This window comes from Phalacrocorax aristotelis, chromosome 5 (assembly GCF_949628215.1).
Source record: "Phalacrocorax aristotelis chromosome 5, bGulAri2.1, whole genome shotgun sequence".
Classification (NCBI taxonomy): Eukaryota; Metazoa; Chordata; class Aves; order Suliformes; family Phalacrocoracidae; genus Phalacrocorax; species Phalacrocorax aristotelis.
Genome location: NC_134280.1, coordinates 6,194,274 through 6,219,384, shown reverse-complemented (window position 1 = coordinate 6,219,384; position 25,111 = coordinate 6,194,274). Strand labels below are relative to the sequence as shown.

Below are 25,111 nucleotides of genomic sequence, written 5' to 3'. Positions count from 1 at the left end.
CTTGTATACTGTTTTTAAATTCAAATTTACCTCCATGCTGTGAAAATACAGCAGGAGAACTGGGTTTCCATTCAGATGAACTTATGGAAAAACCAGTAGAATAGCTTGCGTCTTCTGTGTGTAAGTGTCAGGGAGGACAAATGGTGGACTGCTCTCTAAGGCACAGGGAGCCAGGAGCAATGGATGATACCACGGCTGGCAAGGCAGAGGCTTCACTCTCCAAGGCCACATCCCACTGACCCTGAGCAAACTGAACGGGGCAGGCCCAAGGGATGGCAGCCAGGTTCAACCAAGAGTCCAAATCACCACAGAAGTTTGTCGTGGAGAGACAGGTCACACCATGAAGCCACCCTGTGGGCTGGGGTCTCAAACAACAGAACGCATTGCCAGGCAGTGGTGTGCCTGGGCTGGACACTGGTGCTCCACTGGTGACTCTCAGGCAGGAGGCGAGCTCTAGGGCTCTGCTGAAATGGGCTCCTGGGGCCATGGGCAGCATGTGTGGAGGAAGCTCCCTGAGAAGCCTGGCAAGGGCCATTCAGTTCTGCTGGTGCCGTGAAGAAATTATGTATAATAGCAATGCAATTGAAGACATGTACATACTGTACTTTTGCTCAGGAGACTCTTTACATAGATAATGTACATAACTATATTCCACTTACAACGTAGTTATATTTTTGTATGCGACAATAAGGATTTATAAACAGATAAGAATACTCTTATCACTTTACCTGGCATCTGTCCATACTATTCTTTTTTCAAAGTGATCTACAGTAAGGCCGTTAGGCCAGGCTCCAGTATCCATATCTTTATATATGATCTTTCTTTCTGCTCCGCTCATGGAAGCGGATTCAATGCGAGGAAAATTTGCATCCCAGTCTGTCCAAAACAGGATTCTGTTGAGAGGAAAAGAGATACAAGAAAATATTAAAGCATGCAGAATAATTTCAAATGGTTCAAATAAGACAGTAGTTGAATAAAAAGTTGAAACATTCCCATGTTTTAAATAAAAGGAATAAGCATACATTACTTTGGACAACTATATAAATCCCTTGTAGTAACGGGGTAACTTGGAGGTAATATTTCATTATTAGTGTTAGAACAATCATGAAACTCAAGAAGTTTTTTAAAAACTAGAAGTTCAATAGCATTGCCTTTTTCATGTCCATTAATACAAGTAATAGCTTGGTTTGTCTTTCTTCTATAATTAGAAACCCAGCTCATTAAAAAAAAATATAATGAGAGCCTTTGAGAGCAATCCATAGATGAGGAGGATGGGGAAGGGAGAAAGGGAAGAAAGCTGATTTGAGGTAGCAGGGATTAAGGAACATGATAAACTAGAGATCTGCATTTATTATTTAGAGTGTTCCAATGAAGACCCTTAGGTTTTGGTATGCCATTAATGAATTTTATACAGATTAGTCTTGCTTAAAAAAAAACGAAAAGATGTGTTGTATGGTAAGCTCTCTCAGTTACGTACTATCTCCAATTTTTTTCTAATAAGGCGAGCTTTCACCTGTATAACCAAAGAAGTTTCCTGTTATGTAGCAGTAGTAGTGTCACCAAAAGGCCAAAAATACACTTAACTGCTCTTAACTTACAAAGTTTTCAACAACACACTTTTTTTTTAATTTGTTAAAGGAAAAGAATACCTTTAATATGAAAACTTTTAATAAATTCTAAAAAGCTAATTGCAGAGAGTCAGACTGTAACAAAACTTTTGACAAGTAACATCAGACAGCTTCAGTCCTGAACATATATCCTAATAAGGCCTCTCCATTTAGTGCCTGTGAACTACATTTAAATAATAAGAGATAAGGGTATAAAAAGGCCTGTCTTCCTACCAAACTCCAATTCTAACTCCCTCCCTGGGTGAGGGTCTCTGCTCCGTGTGTGCGCTGTGCATATAGACAGCTTCGTGCCAGCCCAGGTGGCAGCTCGCAGGGCCTGTACATCTGGGGTGCCAGCAACTGGCGAGAGCGAGGGTATGGACATGGGCGCTTGACCGCTGGCAAAGGTGAAGGCAGACCGGTGAGTGGGTTAAACAGATGGGAGCCAGATGTGCGCTAGTATGTCTGGGAGCAAGGCACCTGGGAGTGCTGGCTACTAGCAGGGTCAGGCTAACTGGCAGAGAGACCATGAGCTCTGGGGCCTGACTGAGAGACATTTAGGTGTGTATGGCAGCTGGAGACAGCAAGGAGCCAGGGCTAGCTGCTGGGTAGGACTAGGTTTCTACGCCCAGCTACAGCAGTGTGTGGTGGGATCCTCACCAGCAGCTGGTGTGGGGCTGCAGCCTCTGGGGCTCACACATCCTGGAGCTGGCAGCTCAGCCATCCCAGGGCCAGCCCCTGGCTACACTGACCGCCTAAACACAGCTACTGCAGGAATCCACATCACGCATATATATGTATTTCCCACTAAGAGACCTTCAGTCTTAACAGCCAGAGAGGTTGAGACCATTGGTGCTGTTTGTTCGTCTCAGTGCTGAGAGTTTCTGCCTGTGTAGATCTCTGTGGCCCGTCATGTATATACATTTATGTATGTAGTATGTGTGCATCAGTTTGTGCATGGACTGGGAAGACCCGCTCAGACTCACTGCAGGTTGGAATCAAAGGCATGGAGCTATGGCAGCCTTGCCTCCATTGGGATACAGGATTTGTTGAACCCTAACAGAACCATCTACTTTGAAACATCAGTGTTCGTTTATCCATATTTATTTGTGAGAAGACTGAAGAGCTGTTCCTGTCTGCGTTCAGAGATTTTATTCTTTCCTCACTTCTAAGAAAATGTAACACACAATTGTTTCTAGCTTTTCTAAAGGCAGATTAAGCCTTCAGTTTCAGGAATAACAGTGATTTGATTTTTTTCTTCCTCCCAACCATTCAATTTGAACAACTTATCTGCCAATTCTTCTGCCAAGAAGATGCCTCTTTTTAAAGATCTCTATAGATAAGCGATGCAGTCCCTAAATAAGCTTTCTAGCATCTGAACTGAGAGGGCAGAGTCCTTACTCATTAAGGTGTGTACTTCCTAATGCAGAATTTTAGGACCCAGAAGGACCTCAATTTCCTGACTCTGGACCTTTATCTGTTTTTATTTTTATGTCCACAGCAGTGTTACTCAACTAAATATTCAGTGAAGACACATGATATACCATAGCAGGTTCCTAAGGAAAATTAAATATAATGATTCTGCAAATCCTTGGTAATTTATATTATTTTTGGCCACATCTAATTTGGTGGTGGTGGTTGCCCCCCAGCCCAAAAGAACAATTAATATGAAGAGAGGATGTAGCTATTGACCATTACCTTTTGGCCTCTCTAAAATGATCTAGCTACACACAACACTGGGTAATGAAATTTCATAATGAGTTTGCAATTTCATACAGCCTCAAAGTACTGCTCTAACTCCAAGAATAGTCCATTTTTTTTTTGTTGCAGCAGACTGAATTTCAACACAGAATCAGAAATGACACCTAGCTTAACAGGGAGTTAAGGGTTCCATGAGCAGGTTTACTTCCCTTTCACTACTTAAGCCTGTTGACTTAATTTTTAATATAAATGGCTTGTATGGGTCATTTTTGCTCTGCCCCAAAAAATGAGAGGCAAATTTTAAAAGGAAGCAAAAATATCCTAAGCAAAGTTTTAATGTTAGGTTTTTTACTGTGAAGATTTTAAAATGGAATTGCGAACTACATTGATGTGTTTGATCATTGCTAAAATTACACTCTAGGGGAAAACAGTTTTTATTGTGTTAGAATATTACCAAAATCTGGCAATACTTTAATTTAAGTGTACTTTTTTTTCAACACCCAATTTTGGCCTGTTTTAACTAATAGTTTGTTTGATATTATGAAAACTTTCTCATATGACAGGCATTAGATAAAGTACATATTTATGGTAGTAGGCTGAATCTACTACTTATGATTAATAATATTCCTGTTTATAGGGTATCCGTTGTGAATAGGTAGAAAAAATACCAAGAGAAGTTGGCAAACATTATCTCCACTTTAAAGATGGAGAACAAAACACAGAAGATGGGATTTACCTCACTAACTTTTAGTCTTCCAGTAACATCTAAGCTATACTTTTATAGTCCCACAAAAAAAAAAAAAAAAAAGAAAAGAAAACCCCACAACCAATCAATCTCTAAGTGAGATGAACCACCTTGGCAATACCTAAATCTGCCCATTAACCACACAGGAAGGTTAGACCGAAGCCTTCAGTTACTACCATCCACATTAAAAAAAATTTACATGAAACAATCACACAGCAAGGGATTTAATTTGCCAACAAATAGAGCCCTGTATTTCCCGACTTACCTTTACTTAACACTTTTCATTGGCGTAAAACACATTAATAATGTATTGTATTTCACTCAAAATATACTTTCAAGAACTATTAAAGACAAATTAGGAACTATAACTCAACAAAAAATGGAAATCAAATAATCTCATGCTTAAACCTCTACCTTTAAAATACTTTGCAGCACAAAAAAAGTAATCTTTTTTTCTATTTACCCATATCTGGGATCCAAAGCAATAGCCCTTGGATGTTCCATAGCTCCTGCTATCAGCGTTGTTCTCAAAGTGCCATCTAGTTTTGCTACTTCAATTTGGTCCAAATTGCTGTCTATCCAGTATATGTTTCCTGCAATCCAATCTACAGTAAGACCTTCAGGCGTGGCCAGGCCATGCTGTACTACCACCTCAATGGCACTAACACCTTAAAAAACAAAAAGAAGCGGGGGTGGGGGAAGAAAGACAGAGAGCCTTAAAGAACTAATATAGAGTCTGACATAGTGAACACGGACCTACAAGTCTATCATATGCTCTTGGAGAGCATTCTTGATTAAACTGATGGACAATAATACTTTGTTCCACACGACATCTTTTCTTTACAAACGCAGCAGACTGCTGTAAGTAAGTACACCTCTGGCAATATACAAATAAACGTCATTCCACAGTAATAGAAATTTTTAGTTCTCTGATGCTCTAGTAAGTAAAGCTCTGAAACTTTCAAAAAAGGTCAGAGATCACATGCAGAGTAACACAGGAGACGTACATGTGCCCTATTACCAGTGACCTCTTTTGCAGCATCTGTGAGGACACGCTCATGCTTTACCTCCCAGTGACTAGACATACTAGACAAAACGCATGCAGCTCTATTTCAGTTCTTTCTCAATCAGGAAAAGAGGAAAACTGAAACTTTGTGAGGAAGAAATGGCAGGGAGACATTTGGGCTACACATTTTGAAAAGCTCTACAATAAATAGCCTTACTTTATTCCTTCAAATTCACATGCATTATTCATACTGTCACTGCCTACTGACAGCTCTTCCCTACCAAATACTTCCTCTGGAGGGTCTCAAAATTTTTCACGCGAACGGCAACTACAGAAGGACTCTGTTAGCCCTCAGGACTTCCAGTAAGGCACAGTGCTTTTTGCAGATGCCAGTCATTTGTTGACAGCTGCAAGACTGAGGGAGTAAATTATTTTTCTTTTTAATAGAGCACAGAAGTCACATGGGTTTTGGTATAGTGTGATTATAATAAAGCATGATGACAACAGACTACCTTACTGGTTTCATACAAACACAACCATTAATGAAAAGTAGCAAGTCTTTGCATACTTAGCAGTGTAGGATATTCCTTTCCTAGTCTTGATCTGAGGATATAAAAATACCCACAAATACCATCTACTATGGAAAATAAAAAAATCCCCCAAACCAAAACACAAATATGTTGGAGAACATCGGTACGAATGCATACATGAACTTTTACAAAAGCAAGTTAAACATGCTTACGCCTGTTAGCTCATGCAGGAATGAAAGCACCTGAATATACATTTTAACAAAGTACATTCTGTAGAAAAACTTTTGCATATATTATGAGATCATATTGAGTTATAGGCCATAATTATGTCACCAGGGCAAAGAACAAGTCTTTCTGAATGCTATAAAATTATGAAGCAAAATCTTTCACCTAGTGAGAGCAGATAGTTTATCAGATGTCTGATAAATTCTTATACTTTTTTATTAAGGTGAAGGTAAACTACAAAAAATGAAAAAAAACAGTATTGCACTGATTGGACCAGGAAGATATATCATCCCTTTGCATTTGCCATTTTCTTCCTCCTATAGCCTATTGCAAAAGAAATTTATAACAAAAAGTCTTTTTCAAGCTCTATATCAAGTACAATCTAGATATATTCCTTTTTTTAAGGCAAAATGCCATCATAAATTCTGTTTCTGTGAATGGTAGCTCAGTTACAATTTATCAGGTCTGACACCCTGTAACTGCAGTTGTTCTTACTGTTAAGAAATTAAAGATTAAATTCATACCTCCAGCATCAGAGAGCTTGCCTCTGTAAATTTTGTCCTCTACCACATCTGTCCAGTACAGTAAACTCTGACTGAAATGAAAATCAAGTGCTATTGTATTTCTTAAACCAGGAACTAAGAGGCTGTAGTCACGTTTGTGAAGATCAATTTTTCTGATCTCATGTCGAATAGAAAAAATTATGAAAGCCTCAAATGGATCTGGAAGGAGAAGATTATATATTTCAAAAGAATAGTAAAGAAGGCACTGTTACATATTGATATAAATGAGAAGTGGAATAAGAACAACAGAATACTTTATCAGGAGAAACAGATGATTAAAACAATTCATCTTCTGATAAGGAGTCTTTCAGATACATTTTTAGTCCCACAGACCTCTCCCTTCTAGCATTATCTTTGATCACAACTAGAGATATTAAACATTAAATTTGGGAATATCAAACTCAACTATTGAACCATGTTTTGTAGCTTTACCACAAGGAGTCCATAATTAGAGCTGTAAAAAAAGTTGCATGTCATCAAAATGAAAATCTGCTTTCTCAAAAGTTTCAGAAAAAAATAATCCATTACATTATACATTGCTTCAAATGCCAGATAGTTGAAACAATTTACTAAAATATATATAATGTATCTCTTGAATATATATAATATTCCTTGTGTTTTAAATTGTAATTCTTAAAAAAAACCACCTCACCCCAGAGTAGCAAGCAAGGAAATGATTATTTTGTATGCTTATTTATGCACCCCATCACAAATCTAACTACCACTAAAATTCTCATTTCTTTGTTATCCAATTAATACTAGATTATTTGCGCATTTGAGCTTATATCAAATTATATATAAACACCTGCAAGTGCTCTTTGCATAGGTTGACCATACTACAAAATGGATTTTTTATTATAGTTCTTACATGTTTTAGATTAGGAAGGTTTTTCAAACAAGTAGCTGTGTTAATAAAACAAACAAGACAGACAAAAATTGGATTCTGTAAACTGTTGAATCAAATCAGTTTATCCACTTTAGTAAATAAAGTTTTTCACACCAATCCTTTTCTGTCGGAAACTTTTTTTTTTATTAATCCTGTTCTTTCTGTTTTCCATACAATTAAACCCCTATTTTATATATAAGATATATTATTGGCAGTTTATAACAATAGGTAATATTGCATTATTCTTCTAAAGTATTCAAAGAAAATGTTCCACAAATTATCACCAAACAGAAAGATGTTTCTATACCTCATTTTGAAAAAGATTAATTTCATGTTCTCTCTTGATAACCATTGCACATACAGGTTAGATTATCTATGATGTTTGAAGTTCATAAGGTACCTCAGCAGAGGTATGTTTCTGCTCTTGAAGTACTCGTTCATACTCTGGCTCAACTTTCCAAATGATCCTCCTATTTGTTAAAGCAATGAATTACTTCCTGCAAAGGCAACTTTTCAAAGCCCTGCAGTAGTTAAATAATTTAATGAAGAACAGGATCACTGACATTAGTAGCAACTTCACAAATACCAGTTATCTGAACCTGAGAAACACTTTCATGGCACTTCCCAATTTCTGATAAATTGGCAGCTATTATACAGGAGACGACTGATGTACTGCTTTTTAGGCAACTCCAGTGCCTAAGATTCTTTTATATTTCTCAGTAATTAACACCACAATGGAAAAAAAAGAAACCTAATAAATGTGTGCTACATTGGATGGGGCTTTTTTGTTCAAAGTAGAGGAAGTCTAGCTTAAGCTAGATAACCTACGGTACAAATCATCCGGTACACCAATGACAACAATCAGAGTTCAATGGGATCTTGACAAATTTAAGTTACAATACTTAAGAATGCAAGCAACAATGAGAAATTGGTAAGAGGATACGTGTAGGCAAAGTAACACCATTTTGTTTATTTGGACATTTGGTTTAAATGAGAAGGTCAAGTGCTGCTGTCTTTCCCCTCTTTCTTACCCCTCCTGTAGAAATGCAAAGATGTAAACTGAGATCCTTGGTTATTGTGGCTGATATACAGCCAAGTCACAGATGTGATACTACATAAAACAAAAGAATGACTGATATGGCAACAAACAAAAGGAACTGCATCTCAGCGCAAAATTTTTCTGGAAAGAATTCAGAAAGCAGACAGAAACCAGTTTAACAGGTTCCTCTATGATAAGGCTATTTAAATACAGCCAAATGGATAGCAGTAATTAGTGCCAGCTGGTGAGTTGTGAGCCAGAGTCCAGCCACCACTCTGCTTTACATAATCTAGCAATCCATCACCATAGCCTGGATGACTGTGGTGGGTTGAGCCTGGCTGAACACCAGGTGACCACCAAATCCACTCTATCCCTCCCCTCCTCAGCTGGACAGGGGAGAGAAAATTTAATGAAAGGCTCCTGGGTCGAGATGAAGACAGGGAGAGATCACTCACCAATTACTGTCATGGGCAAAACAGACTGAACCTGGGGAAATTAGTTTAATTAATTACTAATCAAATCAGAGTAGGATCATGAGAAATAAAAAACAAACCTTAAAACCACCTTCCCCTCACTCCTCCCTTCTTCCCAGGCTTAACTTCCCTCCCAGTTTCTCTCCCTCCTCCCCCTGAGCAGTGCAGGGGGATGGGGAATGGGAGTTGTGGCCAGTTCATCACACATCGTCTCTACTGCTCCTTCCTCCTCAGGGGAGGACTCCTCACACTCTTCCCCTGCTCTAGCCTGGGTCCCTCCCAGGGTAGACAGTCCTCCACAAAGTTTTCCAACATAGGTTCTTCCCGTAGGCTGCAGTTCTTCACGAACTGCTCCAGCGTGGGTCCCTTCCATGGGGTGCAGTCCTTCAGGAGCAGATTGTTCCAGCATGGGTCCCCCACAGGGTCACAAGTCCTGTGAGCAAACCTGCTTCAGCGCAGGCTCCTCTCTCCACAAGGCCCCAGGTCCTGCCAGGAGCCTGCTGCAGTGTGGGCTTCCTATGGGGTCAAAGACTCCTTCAGGCATCCACCTGCTCTGGTGTGGGGTGCTCCAGGTGCTGTAGGTGGATATCTGCTCCACCATTAACCTCCATGGGCTGTAGGTGGACAGCCTGCCTCACCATGGTCTTTACCATGGGCTGCAGTGGAATCTGCAGAGGAGCACCTCCTCCTCCTTCACTGATCTTTGTGTCTGCAGGGCTGTTCCTCTCTTCATGAGAGGAGTATTCTCACCCCTCTCTTTGGTTGCAGTTACACAGTTTTTTCCCCCTTTCTTAAATATGTCATCCCTAGGCACTACCACCATCGCTGATGGGCTCAGCCTTGGCCAGCGGTGGGTCCGTCTTGGAGCTGGCTGGCGTTGGCTCTGTCGGACACAGGGGAAGCTTCTGGCAGCTTCTTACAGAAGCTGCCCCTGTAGCCCTCCGCCACCAAAACCTTGCCATGCAAACCCAGTGCACTGGAATAGTCTTGAATATTACTTATTACTGCCTGACCCCTGTTATTGCTGTATGTGTAGTAAATACCACATTTCAAGGATAAGCTGCATAAAAATGAGTCTGTAACTGATGGGATACCAGATCTGTAGGAAAGAATCTAGAATATTAGATCAACACTGGCATGGTACTGTAAATAAGGTCAATTCAATGTTTGCACTTGAAATAAAAATTACATAACCCTTCCACTCCCTCCTCCTAAGCGTTGCAGAAGACCATCTAAAATACTGTAACTTATTCTAAACATGACTCAAAGAAGAATGTAAATCAGCTACAGGAATGCAAGAGGAAATCAGCAACTGTTGTAAGACATCTAAGAAGTATGGCCTGCAAGCAAAGAATGAACTAACTGGAATGGCTTAGTTTAGAAAACAATGAAATAAGATGATGAGTGGAAGCACATGAAATTCTCCAAAGACATGAAAGGCTGATGAATTGAAAATGGGAAAAATCTTGTTTTCTATATAAATAACAAGTAGGCCAAGGATTAAAGGCTTAAACTGGAGCAGGAGGACTCCAAAAGACTAGAAAAAATTCTTAAGAAGAGTGAGGCACTGAAACTTCTCACCCCTGGGAAACTTGGAGTTTACCACTGAAGGTGTCTTGAAGGTCTTTGAAAGCAGATAAACAACAGCAGTATTAGATAGCCTTTGATTGTCCCTCCAACCTTATCATTCAATGACTACATAAAATGAGGTATATTATAGTGAATTAGAATTTTCAGACTGAACTGCATCAATTTTAATTAAGGTTATGCTTCCACCACTGTGTAAATAAAAAATTTGATGTAATTTTCCCACTTTATTTCTCTTCTGGAAATTGAGAGCAAATACTTTTTATTTTACCAATTGATTATGAGTATTTTCATAAAATCTCACATTAACTCAGTCCAATGTCAGGGTTATTGATTCCATTTTTTAAAGCTTTTTTATAAGAAAAGTGATACAATTTATTACAGAAAAATCACACATTTCTGTACCTTCTGACTTCATGACTGCACAAAGCTTTTTTACCATATAGGTAAGTGTATAAAATATTTTGATGCAAACATAAAGCATGAACTGCTTTAAGTTGTAAGAAAAAGTTCTGATAGAAGAAAAATGCCTGCACAACACACTCAAAAAAGACTGTATAGAAAGAATGATGCTTCACCTTTTCCGGTGGTTTTCATTTAAAATTCTTTCTCGGAAAAAATGCTAACTGAAGCTTACTGTAACAACAGTAGCAGAGCAAGCAACCTACACTGTGCTTTTATGAAACTTACCTCGAAGGAAAATGATACCTTTGTAAAGAGTCTGAAAAAAACTTCCTTAAAAATTTTACATTGCTCAGAGATGACTGAACCATCCCTTCCCCCCATCACCCCCCTCCATTTTAGTATTGAAAGCTATCTGGAAATTATCACAGAATTGAATTTAAACCCAGTTAAAATAGATCAAACACACACACACATCGTCCTCTTTTCCAAATATATATCTCTGGTGATATAATGGAGTTCCCACAGCTTAGAAAAGGATGACAGTAATTTTTTTAATTAAATCTATACTAAGCTTAGTGTTTCTGAGTTCATCGAACTTTTATTATACCAAATTCTGAAAAGATGAACATAAACATGAAATTTAAGTATCTTTCAATAACATGTTTTTCGGTATCCTTATTATCATCTGAAAGAGTTCAAATGCAATATATCAGCACAACTTATTTTGAAATGTGTTCCAAGAGAAACCAGGAAGATGGGTATGAAAATATATAATTTATATTGACTTTCTATCTGAATAATGGAGCTCTGTAGCATACTTTCAGTTCAATCAATACAAATTTAAACGTGAATGAAACATTTAGTTTTTGGGAAGTCAGTAATGTCACAGTACACACGCCAGAACAGCAAAAAGCAAAACAGATGAAAACAAGAGATACGGAAAGTGAAGAAACTCTGAAGGAGAAAAAAAACAATAAAGGAAAAGAACATAAGCAGAAATAAGGAAAAACAGGGGAACTAAGATCAAGACATTGAAAGAGATATTGAGAGAGAAAATTTAAAAAAAAAAGGACTGCTCAATTCAAGCAATTTATTTTTATATAGTTATTACTCCATAACACATTATATTTCTCTGGTAATTCATTAGATTCCTCTGACAGACAGACTATTTGATTCTCAACTGACATTAAAAAACCCCATACATTACTGGATTTTCAGCATTCATCCTCCCATTAGATTTCTGATGGACACTCAAATAAATGTTTTTGCAATATTTTGAAAAAGTGAAGTGCTGCATACTAACTTTACATGTTATTGCTCTGTACTAGTGAAATATTTGACTGTACATAGAAAAGTGCTATTTTAGATTGTTAAAAAAATGCAGCTAAGGGAAAGGTAATAATTTTCCTCTGAGTAATTTTTTTCTCCTGGAAAAAGGATTATTAGTTACTGCTCTAATATAATACATATCTACTCCTGGTTCAAGGCATTTTAAATCACTATGGCTATTCTAAGAATTACTTTATACCAACTGGTATTATTGAAGAAGTAGTTTGGCATTTGGGGGACTATTTATCTTTGCAAGATCACTTTGAACTCTACTTGTAATAGTATTATATGAAAGCTTTTTTCTTCATTTTATAAGATCTCATGCACAGAGACATAAATGGTATGGACATTTTGAGGATAACAGATTCACAAATGAGACTAAAATTGTGCTCAATTTACTAAAATGCTGTTCACACAGTCAACAACTAAAGTATCAGAGGATCTGACCTTCAGAGTATTCATCATGTCTTTCAATTGAAATAAACTCAAAGGGCCCAAGATTATTAATGACTATAAAAACATGTCATATTTAATATGGAATAATTCTGTTGCAGCTTTAGGATAGCATCCTTACTGTTTGTAGCGAAGGGTATCATTTTTCTTTACACCAGCTGACATCACTGGTCTCAGATAATATATTTAGTATTTCATTCTTTGAGAAAATCTGTAAAAATCAGTTTTTAACTTCAGATTCTCACCAATATCAGTAAACATTAAGAAGAAATATCTCATGGGCTTAAGAAAAACTGAGAAACCGTAGTCTCACTTTTCTTATTTTTCACCACAAGTGAGTATATTTCACTTTGGTATTTTTATCTTTAGCTTCCAAATAGTGGTTTCTTTGCTTTAATTTAAAGTTTGTCTCAAGCTTTCCTCTACCAAGTTACTAGCACTGTCTTAAATGCTTTTATTCCTTTCATTTGTTACCCAGTAAGAATGCACTTTTTGAATTATTGGAAAGGTCCATAATAAAACAAATTAGATCGATCAAAAGTCAATGAGAATAAGACTGAAGCAGCATCATAAAATGAGAATTTTAACAGCAAAAAAATAAAGTTCAGATATACAGAACCACAGTACTATGCTGGTGAAGCACGATTTGAGCTATCAGCATAGCTCAGTAATGTCTGAAGAACACACGTTCCTGATCTCATACTGCAGTAATAATTGTTTACATACAATAACAACAACTGTGGAGACACAAATATTCAATTTGAACATAATTCTTGAAACTATAACAACAGTTATTCTGGCCAGAAAAATGTAAACCACATTCTTAATGAATTAAAAAAATAGTTCAAAGACAAGACATGCAATTTAAGAGAACATCCATGACATAAAACCAAATTTTAATTATTGGTCATTTTGGCAAAAAGAAACATTATTTTTATTACATGCAATAGATATTTTGGCCATAAGTATATTAAGGGCTTCACTACTACTGTAATGAAGTTCCGAAATGATTTGTAAATTAGCTCAGATGTTGTCAAAGCAGAAGGATTAGAATTTGCCTTTTCTGAAATATGGTCCATTAAGTTGGCTGCAAGCTACTAAATTATTTCACGTGACTAGCAATAGGAAAATTTGGCTTTTATTTCTAGCTTACTGATTCAGATTTTTTTTCATATGATTAATCAGGGGAAATTCTAAGTATCTGGAATAAATCAAGAACGTGTTAATCATGATATCTATTGAATTCTGAAATATCCAAATAAATAATAGACAGTTTGGGAGCTATTTCTACTCAGAATTTATATGATACTATCAAAGAATAAAGATAATAAAGAATATAAATATCAAAGAATCCTAAACTGAAATTTTTAAAATCTAGACAGCAAAATCAATGCTATTTTTAACTCCGTATGTGAGGGTAAAGACGTGGTGACAGTTCATATTGCACATAGATGTCTGTATTTCACACACACATTCACACTGTACTTGAAAAAGACACCCCTAACACAGTTTCTAAATCATGTTTCAGTACCTATCAACAGTGAACAATGAGGGGAATGCATTCCCCTCTCCCATTGTGGCTTATATTGTTTTTATTCTTAATTAGTGAGCTGGCAGGGCTTACTGATATCAAAAAACAAGTATCAGATTTTTGTAGGTGGGAAAAATAGGTTAAATTGTGAACACTAAGAGGCAGCAGATACGTGACCATATGTGTGTGCATGCACGTTCAGAATTAAACTTCTGAACCCTCAGGTAACACTGATCATTATCATGATGTCATAGACTGATCCATTTCTTCAAAGTACATAGTAAATCCCCTATATTCCAATATATATACACACACACTTACATATCCATAAATACATCCCCTGCATATTAAATAGAAATTTAAAACTGTATAAAACTTCAAACAATTTAGAAATTATTTGGTATTAATATTCTTAGAAAGTCTTATAAGCAACAAACTAATGTTGCAGTACCCTTTCCTCCTGAACCAAGAAGAGGGACCGCTTTAATGAGTTCTTCAGATTGCTATCAGCCCCACGTTTGGATAATCCAAGGCTGTATTTCTTATTAACAAAAAAGTAGGAAATAACTTTTTGCTAAATGGATTTAACGGCTATTAACATCTGGAATATTGAAAATACACTGAATTTCAACTTACCTGTACTAATGCAATTTTCTCCATCCTTACTCAGCTTCCAGCCTTCATAACATGAGCACTTGACAGTATTTTTATGCTGTTCACATACTTGACTACATTTCAGGTGTTTGGTACAGTAATCCATAATCTCGCAAGTTTTGTTGTCTAGACTAAGACTGAATCCTGCAGGGCAGGAGCATACAATTCTTCCTCCAGGAACCACAGAACACTGATGGCTACATCCACCATTGTTAAGTGAACATTCATCTGAAATAACATGGAAAAAAAAACTAAACAATGAACAAACAAAACCATTAAGGGCAGTAAGGGCTGTCAGTTATAATGCATATTCTTAAAGCCGCCAGATCAACTAAAACACCTACAAAGCCCCTAAGAACTGCAAACTGAATTTTACATTTGTTAATCAGCTTTCTATATTTATTTTTTGAATTATCTAATTTGTAAGTATTCAGCATGGCAGCTTTATGGCAATCTTTCAGAATTTTAGAACGGTAGATGTAAAATACATATATCTTTTTACAGACTTTCATGCGTATTATTTCATTCACTTAAAAGTTAAAGAATGTCCATACAGAGTCAGCTCAAAGAATATTATGGGTCAGCCACCTTCAATGGTGATCAAAAGTTGATGCACAAAGAAATAAGCATACTTTCCCAAATATTTCCCTTGCCTCCAGCTCCTTGAGGTTGCAGGGAGAAGGCTCCAGCTCTTAGTGCTATGTATCTATATCCCAAGCAACTTGTCAAAGAAACATGTATAAATAAGATTTAAAAATCAGGAGTTTTTTCTCCTCCTTTTCCAAAAACAGCTACTAGAGGATACTACTTCTGCATTCTCTGTGGCAGTGCTCCCACATTACATTCTGCAGGTAACTGGTGACTTGCAAGCTCTGCTAAATGGATTGAAGGTGATTTCTGAAACCTTTAAAGCATCTGAATTAAAAGTGTGATAATTGTGGCTGTGAGAAATTCTGCGACCTTTGAAGCAAAAAAGCATAGAAGTACTTCTTACCTCATAGTACTACTGACATCCAGGAAATCAGTGGGAGGGCCTAAACCATCCATTGTTACACTGGAAACTAGGCTTCACTTTTAATTATTTATCTCTTTGTGTCTTTTAGTTATTTTGTTTGATTCTAACAAGTCTCTGAAAGCCTTGCTCGCTTGTGATAAGATGTATAAAACATAACTGTTTTCTACAGAATTATTTCCTTCCCACTTAAAAAAAAAACAAAAACAAAAACAAAAAAAAAAAACCACACCAAAAAAAACCCCAAAAAACCACACCCCAACCATTTTTGGTTCAGGTTTCAAGCTTGGTTTTTTATAGGTGTTTTTTTAATCATGACAAAAAAGGATCAAGTTCCTTAATGTGTTAATGATGTGATGCCCAACATCCCATATTTGTCCTTTAGTTTATGCTTAGGTATATTTCAAAACTAAATATTTAACAACTGCTGAAATACTTGTTGACTAAATAACACACCATCTAAAAGTTGTAACAAGTGTTAACAACCAAGCTTGGCCCTACACAGTATCCAACAGGATACAGGTGTCATAATGGGCTACTACTAGTAGGAAGATGATTGTCCAAACACAGAACTATCATAGAAATAATATAAGTGAATTTATGCTATAATTTCTTTCACCTGAAGTCTAGACAGCATGAGATTCATATGTAGCTCTTGGAGGATTTAGATATACAAAATAATCCTATCATATTCCAGAGGAACACTGAATTTAATATCCACTCTTACAGTACAGTCCGCAGGCCAGCGTAAAGATCCCCTTGCCATACCCTGCAGCAGCTGGTGCCCAGCCAGTGAGCTCTGCCGCCTACGCCAAGCAATTCAGGTGACCCAGCACAGCCCAGTGCAGGGTCTCCTAGTAAAGATAGAACCTAGAGAGTGAAAATGCTCGTACACATCTCCAAATGCTTTGTAACAGAATGCTGGAGATTGTAAAGCATTTTATGCAAAGCAAGGTCAGTGGGGAGAGGCAAATTGTAGATATACCAGAAGAAAATTGTAAAATTACTTAAGTTTTTCCTCCAAACGTTTTACTCCTTATCCCTAAACCATCACTATAGTACAATACTACTGCTATAGATTCTTTTAAAATCTATTCATTTTATCTTTGCATATATTTTATAATAATGCAATTAGGTTATCTGTAATACTTCTATCAGATTTATGAAATTATTTTTGTACATTTTTTACTGAATACAATTTTGCTGAGATAACCTACATTGTCTGACATGCCATGAAATCCTTTCATCATCACCATCGGGAAGACCTGTTAACTCCTCCTAGTCATCCCAGTGCATCTCTTCATAAACTCCTACACAGCTACTGACAGGATTCTATCAACTCAAGCTTTTGCAGTTTGAGAGAACTGCAAATTAGCTTAAAGCCTTTCACATATACCAGAGCCTTTTAAATTGTGTACCTCCAGGAGTATTTTAAGGGGTTAGGAAATGAAAGACCTACCTAAGGAACTATGTTTTCCCTTATTTGAAGAAAACAAATACTTCAAGCACAAAACCAGTATGATTTAAATTAAATAAATATTTTCACACAGGCTACTGTGATAAGATTTCAGTAAGGTTAACATGAGAACTGTTTTTTCAGCAAGAAGTATTGCGACAGACAATATCAAGAGTAAGCAGGAAAATGTGTCTAAAAGAAGTACCACAAAGATCGCCTTCATCAGATCCATCAGGACAATCTCTTCTCCCATTGCAGAGCTTCTCAGGCTGTAGGCAGATGGAGGTATCATTAGCACAAGGGTATTTTGGCGGTCCACACATATAGCCCTCGCAATTATCCTCATCAGACTGATCCTCACAATCAATATCGCCATCACATAGCCACGCTTTGCTAATGCATCTCCCTTGGAGAAAAGAGACAATAAACACAGGAAATCAGACTGGAAGCAAATTTTAGAAAAAACCTTCAGTAACATTATACAGATATATATTTTTTGTTATGCTTTTCTACTAATAGTACTTTCCTCTTAGATGAACAGAAAGAAACCAACTTGTACTTATACTCTGAAGCACCATCTACATCAGCGTTGACAGTCTAATTTTCCAAACGACAGCAGTCCTAATTATTTCTCTACTGAACAGAACTGCATAAAGGCAGGACACATCCTCATAATCTGTTAAATATACCAAATTATACTAAAATGTTTTAAATGTTGTTTTTGTTTTTTTTTAAATTTCTGCTTTCCTTCATCTCTCTACCTTCTACTGCAACAGCCTTCCATAGGAGCAATGTTTCAATATATGACTCTCTATTACCCTGGATTTGAGAAACAAAAGTCTTTCTAGGAAGTAAACACAATAATAAATTCCCAGATTATGTCAGATAAATGATCAGCTTCCAGACAAAATAACTACAGCAGATGAAATTTCTTACATGATTTCAGTTTTACCAAACCAGGCTTCAGATCATTTCCTTCAGTCCTCAAAAGGGAAAAAAAAATGTTTAGAGATGTAAGACAGCCTCTTGACTGAGAAAGGGTTTACGATCTTTAAAAAATATATGAGTATTAAATTAGAATCACCCAAGCCAGAGATTTTAATAGGTGAAAAATAACCGAGATTGTGAATGCTACCACTTACAGGTGTGTGTGGGTGGGTGCTCCTGGCCCAAACTGTTCTTCAACTCAAGCATAAACTTGTGACTTGCTAGCTACAACCACCAGCTGCTAGTTGTAAATTTTGATAACACCTGGACTGAACTGAAGTGCCACGTGCTTTATTCTCCAGTTAATGAAGAGACAACATCCCTGATGAGTCATCATCCCTGCAGGTATTTAAAAGACACGTAGACATGGCACTCAGGGACATGGTTCAGTGGTGGACTTCACAGTGTTAGGTTTACGGCTGGACTCAATGACCTTAAAGGTCTTTTCTAAACTAATTGATTCTATGATTCTGTGATTCTATTCCACAATTCTAACAGGTAGAACCATGGGTTAGGAAGAAGATCGTGCATTGTGTTTCTGCCTATAAACTATTTAGGTAGAGAAAATCAGGCTGGAATGGGAAGGAAGACCTTGGAGATGTGTGGATTCATTGATAGCAATGCTAGTGGATGCCCAGGGACTGGCTGGTTCTGCCCAAGACCGGTAACTGCACACTGTTGCACAGCATGAACAACTCTCTGCCCAACCTTCCCAGTTTAGCAGCAATCTTCCCAGTAGGAAATTGAGACTGATTATGGCTTTGTGGGGGAAGCAAGTGAGGGAGTGTGTGAAATAATCAACTAGGGTGAAACTCTGATCTCCTTGGTTCTTCAGTACGTCAGTGCCCAATTCACTATGGGCTATCTTTTACTCTGTATTGCCCATGACACAGGGCAATATAAAGCCACCTCAAAATAGATTCTGTACAGCTGTGCAGACAATGTAGCAACTGTCCCTAACTGCAACTCTGCTGCCTGCCATAATACAGTGGCAGATTTCAATTTCCTTTAAAGGAAATATTTGCTTAAAATTAGCTTAATGCTTTTAATTTTATTTTTTACTCTTTTTTTAATGGGAAGGGTGCCATCATCCTCACAGAATGACAATGGGATAAATTACAGTGAAACAAGTACAATGCAGAAAATATGTTTCTGTAACATCTCATGGCAAATTGAGACCGCTTTCACTTTTGGTGAAGAAAATTAAGAAGTGAAACTTCAGGATCATACTAGAGTGCGTATGGTTTCAGACAACAGAACGTAATTTTACCAGTGCAAAATCACCTGGAAAACTTAAACAGGGAGTGGTGTTAATTAGAATGAAAAGCTTTCAATATTTTCTAGATTGGTCAAAGTCCCAGATAACCTACACTAAAGGACAGAATTGCGCAGACACAGGAAAACAGTCGCGTGCATTATATGTATGCAGTTTATCCTTATGTGCAATCAGAAGTGTCTCAAAAGTGTCTGTATTCATTATTATCTTGAAATGATAATTGATTTTATATATTATTATAACACAGCAGTAGAAAGAAAGCTAATGAAAAACATCAGCATCCAGCAAGCTAACCAGATCCCAGAGTAAATTGACGTTGCTTCCATTAGAGCTCCTAATCTGTTTTTTAATCTTGTGTACATACAAATATTTACAGAGCAAATCAGTTTTCCTGCCTTTCTCTTACCTTAATGAAGATATATTTTATAATAAAAGATTCATCTTCCACTGTGATAGCTATGACATGTTCTTAAGTGGAATATACTTACAAGGAATTAATCTTTGCCAAAATTCTAAAGAGATGGGTGTAATGAAGTATTATGACTGTCTTGAAATCATTACTTAAAACTCACAGAAGTATTTTTGCTTTATTGCCCCTTATTGAAATCCATATTTTTGGTTTCCAGGAACCTTTTTAGTAAAATTCCATCTCAAATTAATTGCCTCAATGGATATATCTGTTGTTTTCCATAGCTCTTCTGTGTAACACAGAAGAAATAGATGTAAAGTAGTGAATCAGAAGTTCTGAAGGAACAAATATGTGGGAAAGTCAGATCCAAATGATGCTCCAACATTTTTTATTTCCTACAAATACTAGCAAATACAACAGAATTAACTTTTTATATACTGCTCAGTTTTTGTTGGGATACTGAGCCCAGGAAGATTTTCAACTGCTTATTCATTAAAATGTAGGAAAACTAGCGGTCTGACCTGGTATGACCAGGTGGAGCGTTAATTGCATTCTGTTTCCTCTTACAGTTACTTCTTACTGCCTAAAGCTGTAATGCCTTCCTGACCTATAGAATGGACACAGTCTCACTCCTGTCAAAATGAAAGGATGCTGTAATCTGACATATTGAACAAAATGTTGTGATGGTCAGTGATCTTTCTTGCCCTGTGGAACAAACCTGAGACAGACTGAACTATTTGGTCATTTCTGGCATTTAAAAGCTTTTAGTGGAAAGCAGATGTTTATATATGTCTCCTGGATGAGACAGAAGAAATGATTTGGGGGCCTGAAGAAGACAGCTGTTACCACAGAAAACAATGATAACACTATTGGAACTACATATATAATTTTCTAGTTGTGTTGTGGTTTAGTCCCAGCTGGCAACTCAGCCCCACACAGCTGCTCGCTCACTCCCCCACTGGCGGGGTGAGGGAGCGAATCAGACGGGTAAAAGTGAGAAAAAACATGGGTTGAGATAAGAACAGTTTAGTAATTAAAATAAAACAATAATATTAATAACAACAACAGCAAAAGTAAGAATATAATGAAAAGGAAAACAATGAGACAATAATGCCACCAGTCCCTGAGCCACGATCGCTCCCCCCTGCGCCAGCTCCCCCAGTTAATATACTGGTCATGACGTCATACGATACGGAATATCCCTTTGGCCAGTTTGGGTCAACTGACTTGGCTGTGCCCCCTCCCCTCCCGGCTTCTTGTGCACGTGGCAGAGCATGGGAAGCTGAAAAAGCCCCTAGCTCCTATACGCACTGCTTAACAACAACTAAAACATCGATGTGCCATCAGCACTATACCAGCTACAGTGAAGAAAATTAACTCTATCCCAGCCAAAACCAGCACAACTTGCTGTGGTGGTTTCTTTTTATTTAAATTTTTAATATCAACTGAATCCACCCCTCCAGTCAGAAATTTCATTATTCTGAGCCATCATTATGTTCAAGAGGGTCATTATAGTAGTTGTACAAGATATGCAGCTCTAAAGATCTAAAAGTGAGAGAGACAGAGCAGGCAGGGAACAAATGGAAGCAACGCTGCTAAACCTACCCTATAACCGATATCCTTTCCAGTCACCCTTTGAACTCCTCCATGCTTCCCATTCTTATGTTCTTACTAAAACTTCTCCTCTTCCAAACTCCTCTCATGCCATGTCTCTCCACAGTGACGCTTTCCTCCTCATCAACCCTCACATAATCTGTAAGGCAGCCCTACCCATTTCCTCATCACCTTCTTGCTCAAAAACCCTTCCTTCTCAGCCTTCCTCAGTATCAACTTCTCTCCATTCTTCTCTACTTGTCACATACTTGTATCTTGAGTTACACTCCCCATCCAAATGGTTCCATAGCTACTGCCCTTCTCCAGTATCACTGTGATGATCTCCGCTTGACTTTATTTCCTCTCTATGTCCATTCCTTATTTTTCATTCCAAAGAAATCCTACTTCTTCCTGTATCCGTTTTTTCTGCTCTAGTATATTATTAACATGTGACAAAAAAAGAAGTACAAAATAATAGCTCACAGGGTAGCATTAAAAATGGTAAGACATAAAATTAACTGCTGCTTGAAAGAAATATAGAAAGGAGTAAGTATGACAAATACACAATACAGTTCAGATCTACTGCTTACTAAACTGAAGTATTCATGGCTCTTATGCATTTGCCTTCACAGAAGTACTCAGTTATGACCATTAAAGTAATTAGATGACTTTTTAAGTGAGATTGCACAGATTCTGCTCTTGGTCCAGTGCTACTAACTGCAAAGTAAGAAGACTGAATAAAAAGGATAGATTTATGTGGTACATAAAACTGAGTTGAAGTACATGCCTGTAATAATTTTTGGAGGACAGAATCAGAATTTAAAATAGGAAGTTGGATCTTAGTCTAATCTTATTTAGTGTAGTCTAATTTAAAAGAATCCTGATCTAATTTAAAGGCAAGAAATAACTGGCTAGAAGCAGCCCAACAGTCATCAGTCTCAATCAGGTAGTTATTGCATTTCATATCATACTGCTGTGCAAACTCTGGTATATTTTTCACCACACATCACTACAAACAACCCGTGTGATGTTCCTGAAAAAAATAGAAATGTAATTCTGAAATCTGTTAACTCAAGTGCCCTGCAGCATTTTGGCTGACTTTGAGTACTGCAGCTCAAGAACTGCACAGGTTGGACAATTCCAGTGAGACCGACAAAAATACTAAAGGTTTAAAAATATAAAATAAAAATAGAAGATGTATGAGGGGGGGAAAAATATTTGTTTATTCAGCAAAAAATGTGGTTAAGGAGACATATGACAGAAGTCTTTCAATATTCAAAAGATTTTTATACTGGTGAAAAGATGAAGACAACTAAGTTTGCAGCAAAGATTCAGGTGACATAATAGGAAAAAATGTTCAACTATTGGAGGCAAATTTCTAAAAGACTATCTATAAAAGTTACAGAATACCCTCTACTGGATATTCTTAATAAAAAAAAATTATGGATGAAACTGTCACAACCGATTCCTAAAGTGATGTTTCCGTACGGTCAACAAGCATGATTGTATTTTCCAGTATTTCAAAGCCATATACCCTCGAATTGAGCAAATGCTTGAAGACAATATATTTTTTTGCTGTATTTGTATGTGGCAGATAAAGAAGTCACAGTTCATCCGTCATCCTGTAAACTGACAGAGATATTGCCTTCTTTGTGCACAGCTGTAAACATCGGTAAGCGTATAACGAGGCAGCGTAGTTTGAATCCTTTTCCCCATTTAAGCACTAGAAAAAAGATCATATCAGGAAGAAGTGTATTTCCTGAGTCAAGGTTTCTGTCAGTTTATTTCAGGGAACAGACCTTTCTATTAAAAGTGAATAATCCATTTTTACTTATTGAAGCTATTTCATTTAACTGCTACTTGTTCTATACACCATCATGGAAACTGTAGGAACACAAAGGGAGATGTTTTGTTTAGACAAAATTCGGTATTCCACATTTACTTCTCTGGACATTATGATTCCTCTAAAATCCAAGCAGCAACAAACTTCCAAGCATTTCTAAGACATCCTAAAGTAGTGTACATATTAAAAATGAACTCTATTCACACTGTAGATTTGAATAAACATCTTACTGTATCTATACATGTTCACAAATACTTTTGGACAGAGCTCATGTAAGTAGACTGCAGTATTTATCATGCCTAGCTGTATCACAGGCAGTAGAATGGGTTCTCCTTTCCTGTAATAATTAGAGTTGCCTCATGGCAACAGTACTAATACTTATTATATCCTGAATTAAATTTTGCTTTTAAAAGTTATTTTACCTCCAATATTTCATTAAGCTTTGAAAGATATTGTAGAAAGATCAATACAATACCGACATATATTAATTTCTTCTTTAACTGGACTCTCCCTTAAGAAAATGTTCCATCTAAGGATTATTTTGCAAAATATCCTAATGTAAAGATTGTCACATTCTTTTCACATTTTTAATGAAGTATACTTACCAAAATCTGATTTTAAACATTCTCAAAGAATGTATTTTTCTTACAACATAATGGTTCAAATTTCCTGTGCTGTAGTTCTAATTCTTTGAAGTCTTCTAGCTAATTACTTTATAGCATTTCAATCAACTGACTTCTAGGGTTAAAGATGGAAAGGAGATGAAAATACCTGAAGTAGTATTAAATGCTACATTTAACTATTTGGTTTGTTGTACTATCATACAGAACAGTTTCAGTTTTAAGTAATCTCAAAACCCATCCATTTTATATCATAAATCAGAAAACAGGTTGGGGGAAGTATATTATTATTCTTTTCCCGGTTTGAGTACAATAAGTAACATCACCTCAGCAGTATTAAACATTAAAAGCAGTATTCAAATAGTAGGTATGTGCTCAGATCATGCAAACAGACAGATGCACACACACAGTGAATAAATGAGAGCAAAATATATCTGCAAGCACATACCTGTACTCTTGCAGGAGAACTTTGTTTTTTCATCACATAGTCGTATAGTCCCATTGCAGCCTTTTTCATCACTACCATCTTCACAGTCCTTTTCTCCATCACACCGCCACAACTCAGGAACACAGTTCCCATCAGGACTGCACTGAAATTCCTTCCCATTGCATCTTCCAGGAGAGGGAGTTTCTTAGGAAAATAAGAATTACATTGAAGAACTTGTTTATGTGAGTTTTTTCCATGCCAAGTCTACAATGACTTAGAATCCCCCTTCCTACCCAAAGCCAAAATCAGACTCCCCAAGTGTAACACTCAAAACTCACTATTCCTTTCTAACTCATCACTCAAACACAAGCTTCAGACAAGCTCCTTCTTATCCTGCTCTTTCCCTTCACTTCCCCCTCCAACATGGGCTCAAGGTAAATATCTTCCCCCCCCGCCCCTTCCCCCCCCCCCCAGGTCTCAGACAAGAACGAATTTGGAGATGTAAGGTGATGGAGTTTTCCTGGTGCTTCATAAGCCCTGCCTCTCACCCTCCAGCTACATTCCCTCCTCCTTCTTCATTCTCCTTTTTCCGATAAGGTACATCTCCTAGTACACAAAACATGAGAGGTCACACCTCTGCTCTCACTGACACAAGAGTTTTGGCCCTGACACCTGCCTGGCTTGTCCTATTACAGCACTGGCAGACTAGTTGTAGCCTTTCTGAATTCTACAGGAATGAACTTCAGTTCAGTGC

At 37.2% G+C, this 25,111-nt stretch overlaps 1 protein-coding gene across 1 annotated transcript in view; it reads right to left on the bottom strand.

The window, feature by feature from the left end:
- LRP1B (LDL receptor related protein 1B) overlaps nt 1-25,111 on the bottom strand; it is a 762,836-nt gene that overhangs the window by 239,765 nt on the left and 497,960 nt on the right. The window contains exons 21-26 of the mRNA XM_075092828.1: nt 24,379-24,561; nt 17,408-17,608; nt 14,717-14,962; nt 6,339-6,536; nt 4,517-4,721; nt 729-893 (exon numbers count right to left, since the gene is read on the bottom strand). Of these exons, the coding sequence (XP_074948929.1) occupies nt 729-893; nt 4,517-4,721; nt 6,339-6,536; nt 14,717-14,962; nt 17,408-17,608; nt 24,379-24,561 (1,198 nt within the window). The remainder of the gene's footprint in view (nt 1-728; nt 894-4,516; nt 4,722-6,338; nt 6,537-14,716; nt 14,963-17,407; nt 17,609-24,378; nt 24,562-25,111) is intronic.